This window comes from Dipodomys ordii, unplaced genomic scaffold (genome assembly GCF_000151885.1).
Source record: "Dipodomys ordii isolate 6190 unplaced genomic scaffold, Dord_2.0 Scaffold5, whole genome shotgun sequence".
In the NCBI taxonomy this organism is placed as follows: Eukaryota; Metazoa; Chordata; class Mammalia; order Rodentia; family Heteromyidae; genus Dipodomys; species Dipodomys ordii.
In genome coordinates this window covers 5,242,257-5,259,833 of record NW_012267221.1, presented here as the reverse complement: position 1 = coordinate 5,259,833, position 17,577 = coordinate 5,242,257, and the positions used below count along the sequence as shown (strand labels likewise).

General features: G+C 37.1%; 1 protein-coding gene across 2 annotated transcripts in view; it reads left to right on the top strand.

The window, feature by feature from the left end:
* The window catches only part of Stam2 (signal transducing adaptor molecule (SH3 domain and ITAM motif) 2), a 46,329-nt gene that overhangs the window by 10,947 nt on the left and 17,805 nt on the right, over positions 1-17,577 (top strand). For both annotated transcript variants that reach the window (XM_013029868.1, XM_013029860.1), the window contains exons 2-7: positions 6,827-6,911; positions 7,846-7,921; positions 8,119-8,217; positions 8,917-9,063; positions 11,202-11,271; positions 12,495-12,681. In XM_013029868.1, the coding sequence (XP_012885322.1) occupies positions 6,827-6,911; positions 7,846-7,921; positions 8,119-8,217; positions 8,917-9,063; positions 11,202-11,271; positions 12,495-12,681 (664 nt within the window). The remainder of the gene's footprint in view (positions 1-6,826; positions 6,912-7,845; positions 7,922-8,118; positions 8,218-8,916; positions 9,064-11,201; positions 11,272-12,494; positions 12,682-17,577) is intronic.

Sequence of the window (17,577 nt, the reverse complement as noted above, 5' to 3'; positions counted from 1 at the left end):
AGCAAAAAGCTCAGGGACAGTGCCCAATTTGTGAGTTCAAGCTCCAGCCCCAGCACAAAGGAAGGAAGAGAGGGAGGAAAGGAGGAAGAAGGAAGGTTGCTCATGGCTGTAATCCCAGTTACTTTGGAGGTGGCATTGGGAAGGATTGTGGTCTGAGGCTGGCCTGAGCAAAAGAAAGCCAGAAGCCATCTCAGAAAAAAAGATGATTATAGTAGCACACACCTTCATCACAGCTACACAGAATAGAAGATTGAAGTTCAGACCTTTCCTGACAAAAAATATTTGACTGAATTTAAAAAATAATTAAAGCAAATGGGTTGTAGGTATGGCTCAAGTGATACAGTTCTTTCCTAGCAAATACCTGGCCCTGATTTCAAGCCCCAGTATGAAAGGTAGATAGATACAGTGGATTCTGTTAGAGTAAAAACAAGCGAAACCTTCTCATAAGCGAAGAGAAAAGATAGCTATGAAGCCAGCAAATTACACGTAGTATGTTTGATTTACTCTTCACACTGAGAATATAAAGCTAGTCACTTAGGAATATTAGAAAGCCTTTCCCTCACTCTGAGGCCTTGCCTTCCCCCTTTCTCCTAGTTGAACTTCCAAAGGCAGTGTCATCTCCAGTAACAACTGTTGTTGCCTTTTGTTGTCACATGGTGCTGCTGTTGAAGCTTGATCTTTGGCCTTTTGGTTGTAAGCTCCACAATGAAGCTCAGGCTAGTGTGGAATTGTATGCAGATTACATATATGTAAATACAAATATACCTATATTTATGTAAACACACATATAATCAAACTGACTAAATTATATAGGAATGGGATTCCTTTTCGAAAAATTAACAGTTTAACAAAATTAGTATTAGGAAGCTGAAACAAGTGTAAGGGCTAAGAGGAGAGGGGGAGACAAATGGAAAGAGGAATGGTGGGTAGATGGCAGTGTGAAAAAGCAAGTAGGAAACTTGATGAGCCTGGTTGGGGAAGGGTTAGATAAGAAGGGAGAAAATAAATGATGAAGGGGTAACACTAGTCAAAATGCATTGTATGTATAAAAGGACATGTTAAATTGAAGCCCCCTTGTATAACTATTCAAAGATAAAAAAGAATTGTGTACAGAATTAATGGGGCCATACTGGGCATTATAGTTAGAGGTTTTTGTTTTTTGTTTTTAAATACATTTAGAAACCTTCCTGTTGCTTAGAAACCTTCCTGTTGTTTTCCATAGTAAAACCATTGCACCTGAATAATAGGATATGAATGAGAAAAACAGTATCATTACTCATTTATTAGACAGATATTTATTGATATCTATTATGTGCCTTACTTAGATCCTATTTATACATTCTACCTATGAGCCAAAACTTCTGCCAATAAATAAAGCTTATCTTCATTCTAAGACAATAAATGTTGATATGTACAGAATGACCTATGTATGAAATCCTGCCCTTTTTGTTGCCTTTTCTTTTAAAAGAATTATTTTAACAATTTCACTGCGTAGACCAGGCTGTCCTCAAATTCATAATTCTCCTGTCTCAGGCTCTTAAATGTTAGGACTACAAGCATGTGCAACAACATTTAGTGAAACCCACACTCCACAAATCTCACCCTATTTTAGTGTTAATATTTCATCAACAATACCCCTAACAAAGAATAAAGACTGAGCACTTGATGTATTTTAAAGCATAGTTTATTGATAACTTCTTTTGTGTGTGTGTGTCAGTCTTGGAGCTTGAACTCTGGGCCTGGACACTGTCCCTGAGCTCTTCACCTCAAGGCTAGTGCTCTACCATTTAAGCCACAGCACCACTTCTTGTTTTCTGGTGGTTAATTGGAGGTAAGAGTCTCACAGTCTTTCCTGCCAGGGCTGGCTTTGAACCTCAATCCTCAGATCTCAGCCTCCTGAGTAGCTAGGATTACAGGCCTGAGCCACCGGCACCCAGCTTTATTGATAACTTCTAACCAGCTTGTGTGGAGACTTTGTGCCCCCCTTGTCACTCACATGTGTGCACGTGCACGCACACACATGCACACACACACACACACGCACGCGTCATGTATTAGCAGCTGTTAAAATTCTATTTATGAACATAAAGAAATAGAGTACATTTGGGCTGGGAAGGTGGCTCAGTGGTAGAGAGCTTGCCTTGCATGCCTGAGGCCCTGGGTTCGATTCCTCAGCAAAAAGAAAAAGCCGGAAGTGGCACTGTGGCTCAAGTGGTAGAGCGCTAGCCTTAAGCTAAAGAGCTGACAGCGCCCAGGCCCAGAGTTCAGGCCCCACGACTGGACCCAAAAAAAAAAGAAATAGAGTACATTTCATGTGATCACTGTATTCATGGGTAATTAATACTTCTTCTCTACCTTTGAGTTTTCCTTCTGAGAAGACAGTTCCACACTACTGCTTTGTCCCTTTTCCTCTTTTATTCACTTCATCACTGGTGTAATGATTTACCTAACTAGTAAAGTTAATTAACCCAACTTTTGTCCTTATTCCATGTAAGACTAGCTAGTCTTTCCCATGCTATTGAGTGATTTTTCATTTGATGCTCGTGGGTAAGTTGTGCAGGGAGAGGCCTGCCTCTGTCTAGTGCTAAGCATGCACATGTCTGGGCTTCCCTATAGCAAGCCAATTTGGCCAGTATACCTCAAGCTCCCAGTAAGAAGCTGATATTTTCTTCTTTGTTTCATGGTTTGTTCATAACTTGGCTATTGGAATGATTGGACACCTTGGACGCTTCATACCATGAACCTATTTTATAGATTAAAAATGTTTAAAAATTGGACTGGGAATGTGGCTTAGTGGTAGAGTACTTGCTTTGCATGCATGAAGCCCTGGGTTCAATTCCTCAGTACCACATACACAGAAAAAGCCAAAAGGGGTACTGTGGCTTAAGTGGTAGAGTGTGCTATCTTGAGCAAAAGAAGCTCAAGGCCAGTACTGGCAAACACAAAACAAAACAAAAATCCATAAAAATGTTTTATAGATAGACTTTTTTTTCATGTACCTATGTAGAAAAAGGTCTGAAAAGATACACATCATAGTTGTAAGAGAGACTGGTAAAATTAGGTTTCTTTTTTTCTCTGCTCCTTGAAAATTCACATTAGGTATGTAATGAAGAAACAACCATTTTAGTCCTTTAACAAATATGGTCAGGTCTGAGACTTTCTAGAAGAATTAGCTTTATTTGTATAACAAAAGTATCTGGACCTAAGTAGACTTGTTTTTACCTAGATAGTTTGGTATTTAGGTACAGAACTTAGAGTAGGCAAAATACATTACTTTTCTAAAATCTGTGGTTTATAATTTCATCACGTATTTCACATTAACATTAGACAATTTGCCTCTCTTTTCTTTCTCTTATTTTTCATTTTCCTCATGGGGAGTAAGCTGGGGCTTTGTACATACTAGCCCAAGTGCTCTACCACAGAGCTACATCCTCAGTTTTTGAGACAGTCTCACCATGTAGCTCATGTTGCCCTTGAACTCTGTATAGCCTGTGGTGGCCTCAAACTCACAATATTCTTTTTTCTGTTTCCTGAGTGCTGGACGTACTCTGTGCTTGGTAATGGTTTGTTTATTTATCTATAACTGTACTGACACTTGAACACAAGGCCTTATGCTCTTGCTCAACTTTTTTACTTAGAACTGTCACCCTGCCATTTGAGCCATACCTCCAGTTCTGCTATTTGCTGGTTAACTGAAGATAAGAATCTCTGGTTTGTCTGTTTTGACTGACTTGGATCCTCTAGCTTCAGGTCTCAGCCTCCTAAGTAGCTAGGATTATAGATGTGAGCCACTGGCATCTGGCATGTATTTGTCTTTTGTTGAAAATTATAACTGTCCTCAAGCCTGATTTCTCTTTTTGCCTTTTAAAAATAATTCCTTGTCATATGTAAAGGAAACTACTCTGTATTCCTACTATCTTTCCTGCTTATCACCTGTCATATATGCTTATCATCTGTCTTATATACTTTGTTAAACTTGAAATGATAGGATACATTAATTAAAAAGAAATAGACATAAAAACTTCTCTACCTCTCTCATTTTCTTCCCACTAGGATGACACCCAGGCCTCAGATGCACTAGCCAAATGCTCTTTCACTGGGCTGTGCTGCCAGCCGAGTGTTTTCTTTTTCCCTTTTTCTTATTTCTCTGCTTTTGTGCAACAAGGTCTCCAACATAGCCCAGATTGCCTCCATTGGCAATTCTCTTGCCTCTTTTTCTCTAGTGCTGGGATTATAGTAAAAAGCCACTATTCCTGGCCCTCATATAGTATTTAAAGTTTTACTTAAAAAATATTTAATACTTTATACTACGAGGGAAAAAAAGTCTTTCCCTTCAAATTGAATTTTACATAGGTTAATACAACCTAGCCATGATGGCACACACCTGTAATGCTAGCACTTTAGAGGCTGAGGCATTGTGAGGGTAACTAGGCTACATAGTGAGACCTTGTCTCAAAAAAAAAGCATGATAATACTTTTAAAATATTTTGCTATTTAATATTTGTGACCACAAAGACCACAAAGAGACTTTTGATATTAAAGAACTTCTGGAATGGCGCTGAGTGGTTCACACCTTTATCCTAGCTACTCAGGAAGCTGAGATCTGAGGGTTGTGAATTAAAGTCATCCCAGGCAGGAATGTCCGAGAGACTCTCATCTCCAATTAACCACCAGAAAAACCAGCAATGAAGCTGTGGCTGAAGTGTTAGACTGCTAGTGTTGAATACAAAAGCTCAGTCAGGGTCAGGACCCAGGCCCTGAGTTCAAGTCCCAGGACCAGCACAAACAAAAAGAACTTCTGTATACACATTGTACAAGTAGAAAGCAATACCCATAATGAGTCTTCCACCTCTGGTTTAATGTTTACCATTCTTTTTGTTGTTGTTGTTGATTGTGGGGCCTGAACTCTGGGCCTGGGCACTGTTCCTCAGCTCAAGGCTAGCGCTCTACCACTTGAGCCACAGTGTCACAGCTTTATGTGGTGCTGAGGAATCGAACCCAGGGCCTCGTACAGGCAAGGCAAGCACTCTACAACTGAGCCACCTTCCCAGCCAATGTTTACCATTCTTAAATGTTTAATTTTTTTCTTTTCTTTTGCCAATCCTGAGTCTTGAAGTCAGGGCCTGGGCATTGTCCCTGTGGGTTTTTTGTTGTTGTTGTTGTTTTGTTTTGTTTTTTACTTTGAGCTAGTGTTCTGCCACTTAAGCCACAGCTCCACCTCTGACTTTTTGCTGGTTAATTGGTTGTAAGGGTCTCACAGATTTTCCTGCCTGGACTGACTTTGAACCAAGATCCTCAGAATCTCAGCCTCCTGAGTAGGTCGGATTACAGGCAAGAGCCACTGGCACCTAGCATGTTTAATGTTTTTACTAAATATTACTAAATAATAAATACTATGTATTACTAAAGAACATATATTCTGTGGAAGGGCATACTAGAGTTCCAAATTCAGGACCTTGTGCTTGCTATACAACTGTTCTACCACTTGAGTTATGCTTCCAGCTCTTTTTGCTTTTAGTCAGGACTGTGCCTCCCCAGTACCCCCCAGGGTTAAGATCTGAGGATCGAAATTCAGAGTCAGCTGGAGCAGAAAAATCCATGAGACAATTATTTGCAATTAACCAGCAAACAGCCAGAAGTAGAAGTATGGCTCAAGTGGTAGAGCTTTAGCCTATAGTGAAGAGATATGCAAGAGTATGAGACCCTGAGTTCAAGCCCCAGTATTAACACAAAAAAAGGAAAAACTTATACATGGCTGTTCATAGCAGAGAGGTATTCTTTAGATTAGCCAAAAAGGGAGACTGGATGTTTGGGGGAGGGTGAATGAAGTGATGGAGGATAAATATGATTAAAGTACAATATATGAATGTATAAAAAATAGAATAATGAAGTCAGGTGCCTTGGTTCAGGCGTGTAATTTTAGCTGCTACAGAGATGGAGATTGAGAGTGTCACAGTTTGAGGCCAGTGCAGGCAAAAAGAAGTTCATGGGACTATGTCTGAACCAATGGTTGGGTCTTGTGGCATATGTTTTTATCTCAGCTACGGGGAAGACAATGGCTGGGCTCACTGGTAGACACCTGTCAGTCACACCCAGTGATTCAAAGAATATTCAAAGCAGAAGAATTATAGTCCAGACCCACCTGGGCAAAAAGCAATACCTTACTTCAAAAATAACTAAGGCAAAAAAGGGGCTAGAGGGTGGCTTGCTATCAGGCTCCAGACTCTGACTTAAATGAAGTCAAATGTTCATAAACTTACAAATAGATGAATATATTTTATATATACTCAGTGGAATGCTGGCAATAAATAAATGAATTTGAAAACATTATGGTAAATAACAAGCCCGTTACAAAAATATATACTGTATGATTCTGTTTATATGAAAAGGCCAGATAGGTAAATGTGATAAAGGGGAGAGTGGGCAGTGAGTGCCCATGAGTACAAGTCTCTTGTGAGGATGATAAAATGTTTAAAAATTAGGTTGGATGGATAGATGGATGGGTGGGTGGGAGGAAGATAGATATAGATACAGATACAGATAAAGTTATTTTTGTGGTATTGGAGTTTGAACTTAGGGCCTCACACTTTCTCAGTGTGCTTCTTTGCACTGCTAGTGCTCTACTACTTGAGCCATACCTCCAGTCCTACTTTTGGCTGGTTATTTTAGAGATAAATTATTACAGACTTTTCTGCCCAGGCTGGCTTCAAACCTTCTCAGAAACTACAGTTATAGACATAAGCCACTGTTACTGGCCCTTTATTGGTGTTTTAGTATTTAGAAGACATATTTATATGTCTTTTGTATATGTTAATATGTTTTACAGAAAAAGCCACAAATGAGTACAACACCACAGAAGATTGGAGTCTTATTATGGATATTTGTGACAAAGTTGGAAGCACTCCTAATGGGTAAGATGCTCAGTGAATGTCTAGTAGCTTGGTTTCCCTGTTTCCTTATGTGATAAAACTTTGAAAGGAAGTTGATACGTTAAAGTTTTTTTTTTGTTTGTGTATATGTGTTTTACTGTTTTATTTTTTGAAGTAGTCTTGCTATGGACCTTAGGTTGACCTCAAACTCATGATTCTCCTTCCTCACATTCCCATGTGCTAGGATTACAAGTGTGCACCACCATATCTGGCAAGATGTTAGTTTTCAATGTATATAACTAAACTATTATTTAAACTACTTATTTAACTGTACTATTTCATTTTGGGAGGTAGAAGTAAAGAGATCCAGTAGGCCAGTTACATGAGTTGAGTACCTTATCCTGAGAGAACAAATGGAAAACCTGCTCCATACTTTAACAGTCTTGACTCACAGAGCTGCATGTTAACCATGAATAGATTAGCTATTTGAGGAATTTGCTTATGGCTTACACATGTATGAGAATCTGCTGTAACAATAGGTAATGTGAGCAGTGATTATAAAGATGAGTGGTTTTGAAGTGGCAGTGGCGGTGAACTGGTCTGCTTCTACTCTGACATATACACTAGATTTCTCACAGTACATGCATTCATGTTTTAAGGGAGCCTTTGTTACATATCTTGCTAGTGTTTTTTCAAGATAGTATTTATTGTCTGAAGATATCAAAAGAATTCCTATTACATAGTTCTTCATATTGATTTCTAAAATTATTTGTCTTTTGATGTAGGAATAAGAAATATTTTAAAGAATTGTTTTAAGATGTAGGATTCTGTGAATGAAAGATTGTGTAAAATTATTTTATAAACTATTAACTATAACCAAGCAGTGTCTAGGATTTTATCTTTAAAGGTGTTTGATTATATTTTTAGCATTTTGAGTTTAAATTCTCAAAATTTACTTCTTTTTTTTTTTTTTAAGAGCAAAAGATTGCCTAAAAGCCATAATGAAAAGGGTAAATCATAAAGTTCCTCATGTTGCTCTACAGGCACTAACTGTGAGTACAAGTTATGTTATTTTATCCAAATTTAGTTTTTTCTGTTTTTATTGGCATGTATTAATTGTACAAAGGAGTTTCCTTATGTTTTCACACACCAAATTCTTCCTTCTTATTGACACAATTTTTAATTAAAAGAACATTTATTTTAATAAGACTGTCAACATTTGTGCATTAATTTTTATTTTAATTAATAGCTTCTTGGGGCTTGTGTGGCAAACTGTGGAAAGATATTTCATTTAGAAGTATGTTCCCGTGATTTTGCAACAGAAGTACGTGCTGTGATAAAAAATAAGGTAAGTTTTTAAAAGAAAGTGAATTTTTAAATCATTAAAAATATGCATAATTTTAATTATACATAATAACAGTTGTATTATAAATGAAATCATTTTTAAATTGAAATGAAGCTTCTTATTCCAGAATTTGATTTTTAACACATATTGCACCAAAACATATGTAAGAGCTAAAGCTATTGAAGTCTAGGTAGTAGTCTGCTTTGTTTATTCTTAACCATACTTGAACGTAGAGTCTCTTCCTGTTTTAGAAGCTAGGGAATGTTTTCTAAGCTCATGTAGCAAGTATGTGGTATAGTTGAGATTCAGATTTAGTTTTCTGACTGTAACTACCATTCTCTACTGGCTTCTAATAGATTTGGTAAGCATAGAACAGAGAGGAAGGGACCTTCATGAGGTTGCTACTGATATCTTTGATAGTCTCATGCTTTTAGTAAAGTTGATATCAAAATCAGTTGACTATTAAGACTGTTAAGTAAAATAGAGGACATAATCTGTGAATATAAAAGGTAGTGATTATGTAAGACTGAAGTTGGTGTTCTGAAAGGCTAATTTTATAAGAAGCAACTATTTTTAGGTGTATATAGGCATGTATCCATTCTCAGGCAGGAATCATTGATATTCATATAATTAAAGACTGTTTGGGTGGTAATTCTATTAAATAATGAACTACATTTTGGTTTTTTTTTCCCCATTTTTAAGGCTCATCCTAAAGTATGTGAAAAGCTGAAGTCTTTAATGGTGGAATGGTCAGAAGAATTTCAGAAGGACCCTCAGTTTAGTCTAATAGCTGCAACTATTAAATCTATGAAGGAAGAAGGAATTACTTTTCCTCCAGCAGGTTCTCAGGTGAGAGATTCATTCAGACCATGGTTGGACCCATACTTTTTATTTGGACACACACGCACACACACACACACACACACAGGCACACCATGGGTTTTCGACCAAATACTGTCAAAAAGTGAATAAATTTTAAAAAATCGAAAGACATTTCCAAAACAAAAATTATGTGCTGAGTCTCAGTGGCTCATACCTATATTCCTAGCTACTGAAGATATTGAAATCAGGATTGGGACTTGAAGCCAGCCCAGGGAGAAAAGTCCGTAAGACTCTTAGCTCCAAATTAACCGGCAAAAAGCTGGAAGTGAAGCTGTGGCTCAATGATAGACCACTAGCCTTGAACAAAAAGCTCCACTGCCTGTGTGCACTGAACAATTCAGTTGATGCAGAGAAGTTCTAAGTTGTTTGAAACATTGTGTGATCTGTCATTTCCCTGCTCTTAATTTTGTGATAATTAGCCTCCCAAAAGTGAGATAAAAGTTACAGTAATCCTCCTACAGTAAAAGTGTGCTTAATCTAATTGTTAAAGTGAAAATTTTAGATTTGTTGAAAGGCAGCATGTTTTTGCGGAGCTTGGGTGGTGTTAATGAGAAAGTGAGTCAAAATCCAGTAGTTGAGAAAAAGGCCTTGCTTTTGGTAGACAGTGTCAGTGGGTACAACAGTAAAGTTTACCTCAGTTTTGTAGCCTACTCTAAGCAGTTTGAAGTTATGGACACTTATAATTCCTGATGTGTTAGATAAATCTGAGTAATTTTAGAGTACTGAACCCTGAGCATTTATAGTTTTTCCTCAGCAGCACACTTTTTGGAACTATATACCCAAGGGTCTATTGTAGTATCTTACATTAGTAGACATTTTGATTTTTGAGTGTTTTTCTTTGACAAATCAAATCATTGAAAAGTAACTCAGATGTAAAATGTATTTTAATGTTACTCTTTTTCTGGAATTATGTAAAAGGTTTACATGTATAAGACAGCTCTTACGTTGAAGAATCTTATGGTAAATTTGAATGGTAGCCATATAAATGTAAGATAAAACTAATTTGAATTGAAAGTTTCAGTGGATGAAGGGTACATACTAGATATATCTATCCATATAGTATTAAAGAAAGGGAACATTAAGATGGTGAGGAAGTGAAGAGGAAGAATTTGAGACAATAGATTTCATGAGGTAGAATGGAGTAAGGAGATGAAGGAAGGAAGGGAAGAGTAACATGAAGAATTATTTGTTGGAGAGGGGCTGTCTTAGGTTTTTGCTCTATTGTCTTCTGTTCTTCAGTTACTATTGTGATAGGGAAAGAAAAAGAAAGCTAGTACTGTATATTCTTTTATTTTAGACTACAGACTAAAAACACAAAGGATTTTATAGTAGTCCAGGTCTAAAAATACAAGGAAGAGTTTTGGGAGTAAAGTCCCATAAGTAATAAATAAAAAGAAAAGAACTGCTCTGTCCTTTCTGCATATCATTTTCAAAATTCCATGTTACAAAATTGGATGATGATTCAGAGCGCTGGGCACATATGCTAGGTATCTAAGTTATGTCTTACCTATTTTATTTAAGCATGACCTTTCTTTAGTCCTCTGCTATGCTTGAAAAGCCAACACTATCCAACCCAGTGCATACTAGAGGAGTACCTCAAATGGCTCTCTGTCCTTTTTCTACTCCCCTTCAGTAGGTCTTGACTTCGGGCTGGCACTTCTACAGACATGTGTGCTGATAGCAATAGGGCATCTTTCAGAATAAGAGACCCTGGATAGTAGAGATCAGGCAGTGAAATCAGTAAAATCCTAAGTATTCATTCTCTAAATATTTCAGTACATTCTATGTGCCAGGTTCTATGTCAGATACGTACAATATGTAACATAAGCCAATTCATGACCTTTGAACATTTATATTGTTTTCTTGAAAACACTTTTTGGGAGGAGGTTTGAACTCAGGGCATGTACTTACCAGGCAAATGCTCTACTACTGGAGCCTTGATTGCTGTTTTATTTTAATATTAAAAAGTAACTACTTAAAATCATAAAGAACTTCTAAGTGGAATTTACTTATCAAAGCGTTTTTAAATTAGCATCAGAAAGTAATTATAGTGCTTGTGTTTTCCTTGAAAGGATGGTTGTGTTCATTTTATTCATACATTGCAGACTTTATCAGCCACTGCCAAGAATGGTACGTCATCAAGCAAAAACAAAGAAGATGAAGACATAGCTAAAGGTAAGGAATGAAACGTGTATAATTTGGTAGCACTTAAAATATCCTCACCAGAAGTTTACTGAAATTGTAATAAACTTGTGTGTACATTAGTTCTGCCTCAGTTCCAAAAACTAATATCTTAAAAGTCAGGAAAACAAATGACATGAGATGAACTTAATTCATTTTCATTTTCCTTTTGTATGATATATATTTTATGCCCTACTTTGGGAAAGACTACATTTTACCTTTTCTTTAATGCCAGAGTTATGAGTCAAGCACAAAAATATGTTCATGGCTCTCCTATATGGAAAGCTACCCATATTATAATGTCACAATCTGTTTGCTATAAAAATAATAGCTATATATGCCAGACTGTGGTAATAAGGAATGAGCAAGAACTTTATTTTTTAAAAATGCTGTGTTTGGGGCTGGGAAGGTGGCCCAGTGGTAGAGCGCTTGCCTTGCATGTCTGAGGCCCTGGGTTCAATTCCTCAGCACCACATAAGCAAAAAGAAAAAAGCTGGAAGTGGCACTGTGGCTCAAGTGGTAGAGCAGCTAGCCTTGAGCTGAAGAGCTGAGGGACAGTGCCCAGGCCCAGAGTTCAGGCCCCACAACCAGACCCAAAATAATAAAAAAAATGCTGTGTTTCCCTGCCTTGCCCGAGTCAGCCATTTAACATTTATTTGGACAAATGAAATATCCACCTGGTTTATTGTTAAACTGTCACCTAATGTTTCCTTTTTTTTTTTATTGTGAAAATACTGTACAGAGGGGTTACAATTACATGGGCAAGATAATGAGTACATTTCTTATCAAGCATTGTAGCCTCCTCCTTTGTTTCCCCTTCCCATCCCATCTCTCCCTGCCCCCCCCCCCAAAGTTGTAAAGTTCGTTTTCGACATACGACTTGTACATCTCATTGTTGCAATGGGTCAACCTGTATCCCTATTTAAATGATTTGTTTTTTCCCTTCCCCTCCACAAATTATAACAACATCAAATACAGTGAAAGAAGGGGTTATACGGTAGGGGAAGGACATACAAAGCAACAAAGAAATAATCTTATAACTGTGTTAGAAACAATCGCATGAAATAAAAAAGACATTTGAATACATATCTTAGGGTTCATTTCCCTAACAAGAATAGCTATAATCAAAAACTCTAATAACAACTAATGTTTCCTTTTTAAAAATCAAAATTAATCCTGGCTATCTTGTTATTTTGTGTTTTAATTTCTCAAACCAGCTATTGAATTATCATTGCAAGAGCAGAAACAGCAATATACGGAGACAAAATCCTTATATCCTACTGCCGAAATTCCACTAAATAATAAGGTTGCACGGATTGTGAGAGCTTTATATGATTTTGAAGCTGTTGAGGACAATGAGCTCACCTTTAAACGTGGAGAAATTATTATTGTTTTGGATGACAGGTATGTTTCAAATTTGTATTTATAAAGTATTCTGATATTTTAAAATACAGTAATCTTAAGTGAGATTCCCTAATGTTTGTTATTTTAACCTTTGAGTATATTTGCATCAGTAGAACTTTCTAATACCTTTCCTGTGGTAAAGATTAGATAATGGGAGTTTTATATACTTTCAAATCTGATGGTAAAGTTTCCTTTATAGCCTGGATAAAAGATTTGTTAAATAATATTGTTTACTGTAGTTGGGAAACACATAAATAATTCACTCATTTGAATGCATTTACTTTGGGAGGGAAAAATATAAAAATTATTGGCAGAAAAAATTGAGGGAAAAATAGTTACTGTACTTTCCCTTGATCAAAGTAACCTAAAGACTTCTCTTTAATTCTTAATCAACTACTCTGTTCTCCTCACAGTTTCTCTTTCATTTAAAGTTGTAAGAAAAAATAGTTTGATATAAATTGAATCTAATTTTGTTCTGTGCTTTTTGTATGTGTGTGTCAGGACCTTGCTGTGTAGCCTAGGCTGAACTTGAATTTGTAATCCTTGTGCCTTACCCTCTTAAGTGCTGGAATTTTATGCATGAGCTACTAGGCCTAGCTTTAGTTTTTTTTTTTGTTTTTGTTTTGGTCTCTTTGGGCATTGACCTCAGGGCCTATACTATTAAGTCATATCTTTGCTTTAGTGTATTTTTCAAATTGTGTCTCACTTTCACCCAGACTAGCCTCATACTACGATGCTCCTACTCTGAGTTGCAGGTGGCTGAGATTACAACTATGAACCACGGCACTAGTTTGTTTATTGAGATAGTTCTTGCTGGCTTTTCATCTTTGGCCTTGGCTGGCTGTGATCCTCCTATTTTCACCTATTGGATAGCTAGGATGACAGATATATATACACTACCATGTCTATTTTTACTTTTACTTTTATAGAAGCTGAGGAAATTTAACAAGAGTGAACCCTGATTGCTTGTTGCTGTGGATAGAGCATAAGTATTTGGTTTCCATTACAAATAACTCAGTGAGCATATACTAGTTTAGTATATATGTTTTTTTTTCTTCTTTTTTTTCTTCTTTTTTTTGTTAGTTGTGGGTCTTGAACTCAGGGCCTGGGCACTGTCCCTGAGCTTTTATATTCAAGGCTAATGCTCTATCACTTTAAGCCACAGTGCCACGTCCAGTTTGTAAGTGGTTAATTGGAAATAAGAGTCTCAAGGAGACTTTTCTGCCCAGGCTGGCTTTGAACCATGATCTTCAGATGTCAGCCTCCCAAGTAGCTAGGATTACAGCCATGAGTCACTGGTGCCTGGCTGGCTTAGTATAGTTCTTAAATGGGTAGATAATGGTTTTGCTTTGCTGAAGCAAATATTTATTGGAAACGTTATTTAATAGATAAACTATTTAAAATAAAATGAGGACAACTGCAAGAAATTGAGAGTAAGAAAATTTAAGAGCAAGATAATGTTGTATTCATTGAAAACCCTTTAAAATAGATAGATAGATAGATAGATAGATAGATAGATAGATAGATAGATAGATAGATAGATAGATAGATAGTGTCAGTCCTGGAGCTTGAGCTCTGGACCTGAGTGCTGTCCCTGAGCTTTTTTGCTCAAGGCTGGTATTCTACCACTTGAGCCACAGCTCCACTTCCTGATTTTTTGGAGATGAGAGTCTCATGGACTTTTCCTGCATGGGCTGGCTTCAAACTGTGATCCTCAGATCTCAGCCTCCTGAGTAGATGTGATTATAGGCCTGAGCCACCGGTTCCTGAATGCTTTTAAATTTTTTAAGGAATAATTGTTTGAAGTGATGTATATGATCCCTAAAAGGAGAGTTAGTAGAAAGATGGAGATGTCTGCCTAAGCAAGTACAGGCCCTGAGTTCAAAGCCCAGTGCAAACAGAAAAAAAGAAAGGCAAAAATGTATGTTAACAAACACTCTGAGATGTCTAGCTTCAATAGCTTTTAGTTATAACTTATCAAAGAGTTTACATGTGTAATACTCTTATACAAGTATAAAATTACAGTCATACAAATAGAAACACAATTACAAGTTAAGTGGGTTTTGCCTACATTAAAACTTACTTTATATATAAAACTGTCTAAATTTCCATGCTCAATGTTCATGTAATAGTGACTAAGGCATAGGTATACTTCTGCAGAAACATATTATCCTACGCTGTGCAATAACTTAGTTCTCCCCTTCCCTCCCTTGTAACTGCTCTGAATCTTTCATATAGTATCAGTTTTGTATTTAGCTTTCATGTAGCATTCCATAGTTCTTATAGTACATTATTGTGCTATACTATGTTTTTTTTCACAAATTAGTTAATTTAGACTCTTGTTAACTATTTTCAGTTGAGAATTATGCAAAAATCTCTTTGTAACTGTTAAGAGAATTCAACAGAAGTAGAATGTAGTATGTAGACCACTTTCTGTCTTTTTAATAACAGGACATCCCACTCTTGGTTGCTGTAGACATGCTTATCATTATATGTTGAGGTAAATGTATGTTGTCAATGTTAATTCCTAACCACTGGCAGGATTTCAACACAGATGCAACTTGATTGCTAAAGTTAGAGTTTGAGCCGGGCGCTGGAGGATCACGCCTGTAATCCTAGCTACTCAGGAGGCTGAGATCTGAGGATCGCGGTTCAAAGCCAGCCCGGGCAGGAAAGACTGTGAGACTCCTATCTCCAATAAACCACCAGAAAACCGGAAGTGGTGCTGTAGCTCAAGTGGTAGAGCGCTTGCCTTGAGCTGAAGAGCTGAGGGACAGCGCCCAGGCCCAGAGTTCAAGCCCCAGGACCAAAACAAACAAACAAAAAAAAGTTAGAGTTTGAGGGAAGTTGTTTCATACAGTATGGTACATGCCCGCTTGTACGCAGCACTCAGGAAGAAGAAGCAGGACTGTAAGTTTTTGAACAAAACCTTGTCTCAAAAAAAAAAAAAAAAAACCACCAAAAAACTATCCTCTATTAGAGGATCTTGGCCCAGATAGAAGAGTTCGTTAGACTTCCCTCTTTAAAATAACCAGAAAAAAAAGCAGGGCTCAGCAATAGAACACCAGCCAGCCTAACAAGCATGAGCACCTGAGTTCATACACAGTATTGCCCCCTCCCCCCAAAAGAAACATCCAGATGCTCCAGAAGTGATTCTTTTCATTGGTTTTATATTACTGTGAAGTTAAAAGCATAAAAGTTAAACATTTTCATGTATGGAATTTAAAGTGCTTTCAACATATATCATTCTTGAATCACATTTTAAAAATCACTGCTGATAGCATGTATATTTCTTATTAACAGGTATACCAAAATCCTTCCACTTTCTACATTTTAAAGCCTTCCCTAGAACTCTCTGTTTTGTTCTCTGTAGGCATTTCAAATAATTGAGTGCAGTTTGTGCAGTTTCCAAAATGTCATGTTGGGATTAGACCTCTGTAGCCTTGTATGTTTGGTTCTCTGCCTGGAAAGCCCTTTTTGGGGACACAAAAGCATTTAGCAAAGAAAAGGAACTTTACTTTGAAGGGAGTGCAAGCAGTGGAAGGCTTGGTTCAACAATTGGGTAAATACAAAATGCTATTTTAAGGAAATATCAGAATTTCTGGGTTTGCTTTCTGTGTTAGTAGTAGACGTGGCATTTTCTTACACGGTTACTGCTGTAATTCTTTATTGTTGTGGCCGTCCGTCCTTGCAGCACTCATGCAAATGCTGCCAGGTGAGTCAGCTTTAGGTTCAGAGTGTCCTTTATTTTGACACCAGAAACTACATAGGATAATCTTTTTTGTGTGATCATCTGAGTTCAGAGGGTTTTTTTCCCTTCTTTTTTTTCTTCTTTAAATCTGTGCCTTATTTTCTGGTTTATGTGTATTAACAGTAGGTGGATACTTTTATTTTGGCCATCCCCTCCCCCTTTTTTTTCTCTTCCTGGTGAATTCCTACTCAGTCTTCAAAACAAGTAAGATGTAACATCATCTAGAAAGCCTTTTAGCCCTTCTCTGCTTTTAGCTCCCTGTAGAGTTTGGAGTCGTCCCCCCCCCTTTTTTTTTTTTGTCCCCTGCTGCTGTACTCCTGGACACAGATACCAGCATTCCTCTTAGTATATTTTAAGTGGATTCTGAACAGGCTCAGCAATTCTCTGGATGGGAAGAAAGAAGAATGAGAAACCAAATCCCAGAAAGGACAGCAAAAGACTGAAAAGCACTGCACTGAATTTAGTATTTCTTGAGGATGAAAAATGGTGTCTTATTATTTTACTTCAGTGCTTAGTGTGGAAGTATTATTCTGTCTTTGTTAGACTTTCACAAATGTTAGTAAATAAATTTGTTGATGGTAAAAATTGTCCCTTATGTTTACATCATTTTTCACTTAGTTGTGATTTATCCTTTCTTAATATAAAAGTTATAGATATAAATATCATATTTTAAATCTTAAGTGATCAAATTATAGTGCTTTAATTTAGGAGATAAAAATTGAGCAGTTTTTTTCCTGTCAGCATCCCATAAAATCAGCTGGTAGAGAAAACAGAGTGGATTGAGACTGGAAAGAATCATCACGCTTTAAATTGGTGTTTGCTTGTCTTGCCCACTTTCATGCTTCATCATGATTTTAATCCATGAATACATGGACTAAAAAAAAAAGATAAAATCATCAACATGGTAAAAGTGAGGTAAAAAGGAATTTGTTGAAGTTAGTGCCTAGCACTTGTAGGCAGGTGCTCTAGCACTTGGGCCACACGTGCATCTCTTTTTGCTTTTTATTACTTTTCAAATATCTGGGACCAGCTTTGGACTTTGATCTCCTACCAATACCTCCCATGTAGCTTCAACAACAGGTAGACCTCACTATCCTCAGCTTCTTTACTGAGATGGAGTCTTGCTGACTTTTTGCCATGACTGG